Source organism: Budorcas taxicolor, chromosome 11 (genome assembly GCF_023091745.1).
Source record: "Budorcas taxicolor isolate Tak-1 chromosome 11, Takin1.1, whole genome shotgun sequence".
Classification (NCBI taxonomy): Eukaryota; Metazoa; Chordata; class Mammalia; order Artiodactyla; family Bovidae; genus Budorcas; species Budorcas taxicolor.
The window spans coordinates 31,062,409-31,064,905 of record NC_068920.1 but is presented as its reverse complement, the minus strand read 5'-3'; the positions used below and the strand labels follow the sequence as shown (position 1 = coordinate 31,064,905).

Sequence of the window (2,497 nt, the reverse complement as noted above, 5' to 3'; positions counted from 1 at the left end):
CCTAGTATTTGGTCACCTCAGATATTCTTTATTGCTTCTTAGGTTTTGCAGGAGTGCTATGCTCTTACTTTACCTAACAATACCTAGCTTATGATGACCATGACTTTATAGTTATATAGCACAGCTTTGCAACTTATTTCTACTTCCTTTACACTTCTCACTGACTTGAAGAAAAAGAGAAATATGAGATATTTACTTCTGCTGCATTACTGAGAGCACTTTTTGGTATGACTCAAAAAAGGATTTTTCTGACCAATGATAATGTTATATTAAAGACTATGGACTAAAATTTCTCTCAATATTAACTAGCATTCAAAAAAGGATAACAATGTTGGAAAAAAATATTTAAAATGTTTCCAAATGTCTTTCATTAGACCAAAGATAGAAGACAAATTTTATGGCAAATTCTGCCTAAAAAGCAAGAAATTAAATGACATATTCTAGGTTTTTTGAATTAAGAATAGCATCTCTCCATAGAGTTATATCTGAATTTTATTAACTTTTACAATAAATTCTATGCTTCGTTTTTAATTGAGAAAATGATACTTTATTTTATTAGGTTTGTGCACTAAAAAAATTAATATTGATGTTTGATCCATATTTTACATGGCTGTTATTGCCACTGAGGAGTGATTACTATTTAGGCAAACTGTTTAATCATATCTGCAACCACGAACTCTGTGTCCTTGTGAGAGTACACATTCAAAAACTGCTAATAGAGTGAGTGAATGAAAGAGTGATGAGTGGATAGGTTGAAGAGCCATTGGTGAAGACATGCTCCATTTCATCATTAATGTCACAAGTATACCGGATCAAACTCACCCCACTAATCTCTTTACAGCCCCTCTTACATCTCTGTTTCTGAAGGTGTAGATTAGAGGGTTGAGGCTAGGAGTGACAACAGTATAAAAGAGGGCAATAAATTTGCCTTGATCTTGAGAATTTCCTGATGGTGGCTGGAGGTATATGCACATGGCTGGGATGAAAAACAGGGATACAACCAAAAGATGGGCTCCACATGTCCCAAAGACTTTCTGTAGTCCAGTTGTTGACTGCATCTTCAGCACTGCCCGGGCAATGGCACCATAGGAGCTGAGAATGAGGATGAGAGGTATGAGGACAAAAATGGAGCTTGTGACCATGAGGGTCAGCTCATTAGCACGGGTATCAATGCATGACAGTCGAAGCAGTGCTGGAACTTCACAGAAGAAATGGTCCACTTGGCGATGTCCACACAGGGGTACCAAAAATGTAAAGAAGGAATGAAGTGCTGAGTTGGTAAAGCCACTTACCCAACAAGCCACAGCCAACAGTTGGCAGAAACGAGGGTGCATGAGGACAGTGTAATGCAGGGGTCTACACACAGCAGCATAACGGTCATAGGACATCACCATCAGTAGCACACATTCTGTAGATCCCAGAGCGAGGACAAAATAAAGTTGGATCATACAGCCATTGTAAGAGATGGTTTTTTCTGGGCCCCAGAGGTTGACCAGCAGTTGAGGGATAGAACTGGTGGTGTAGCAGAGATCCAGGAAAGAGAGATTTGAGAGGAAGAAGTACATGGGAGTATGGAGATGGGAGTCCAGGTATGACAAGATAATGATGAACAGGTTGCCTATCAATGTTATCAGGTAGAACATCAAGATAACCACAAAAAGAACTAACTCAAGCTGAGGCCAATCAGAAAAACCCAATAGTACAAACTGGGCTTCAGAGGTTGCATTCTTTTTTTCATCATCATTCATATCTTGTTACCTGAGGAAAGAATTACATACACCCTAAAAATGTAGGGAAAGACTCCAAGAATCATAAAGACACAGGAAATTTTAAAAACCAGTTCCAAGGGCATACCACTGTTAAATTGTAGGACAATTTGGGCATGAAGAGAAACTGTGGTACCAACGAATTGAAAGAAATAAGAATCCACAAGCTAATACTGATAAACTTAAAAAAGAATAAATTTATAGTGGATAACAGAAGACTGTTCCTATTGGCTGGATACTAAATAGTAAATATAGAAGGAGTGGTGGAGTAAGAAAAACTTAAATATATGTTAAAAACTAGTGAATGAAGAAATGTTGAGCCATTTACATAGTCTAAAATATCTCCCCACAAGTTAGTTATAAAATATATAGTAGACTTTACAACAGAAAAACCTAGTAGACCAAAATAACAATATAATCAGTGTTAACATCATTAATGTTGTTACAAACCAATACCATGTGACCACCGATACAATGCTCTGAACCAGGGCATAGTGTCACTTACACTCACATGGAGACAAGATGGGTAAAATAGCTGACCTGCACTCTTTAAAAGTATCAAATTCAAAAAAATAAATAAATCAATAAAAATAAAAGTATCAAATTCAAGAAAGAGTTTGAAATGAAGATAGATGATGAATACATAGATACATATATGACAGACAGAGAAACAGATGAGAGAGGATAGGTAATAAAATAAATCTTTTCAGGCAGAGTGTAGACTATTGTTG

At 36.6% G+C, this 2,497-nt stretch overlaps 1 protein-coding gene across 1 annotated transcript; it reads right to left on the bottom strand.

Annotated features, from left to right (window-relative positions):
* Positions 1–818: 818 nt before the first annotated feature.
* On the bottom strand, positions 819–1,748 carry LOC128055850 (olfactory receptor 2J3-like). Its single transcript, XM_052648407.1, has one exon. The coding sequence runs from the start codon at positions 1,746–1,748 to the stop codon at positions 819–821; it is 930 nt and encodes a 309-aa protein (XP_052504367.1).
* Between the last annotated feature and the right edge of the window lie 749 nt (positions 1,749–2,497).

Excerpts from the sequence above, each read along its gene's own strand:
- LOC128055850 (XM_052648407.1), bottom strand. The coding sequence starts at position 1,748 with ATGAATGATGATGAAAAAAAGAATGCAACCTCTGAAGCCCAGTTTGTA.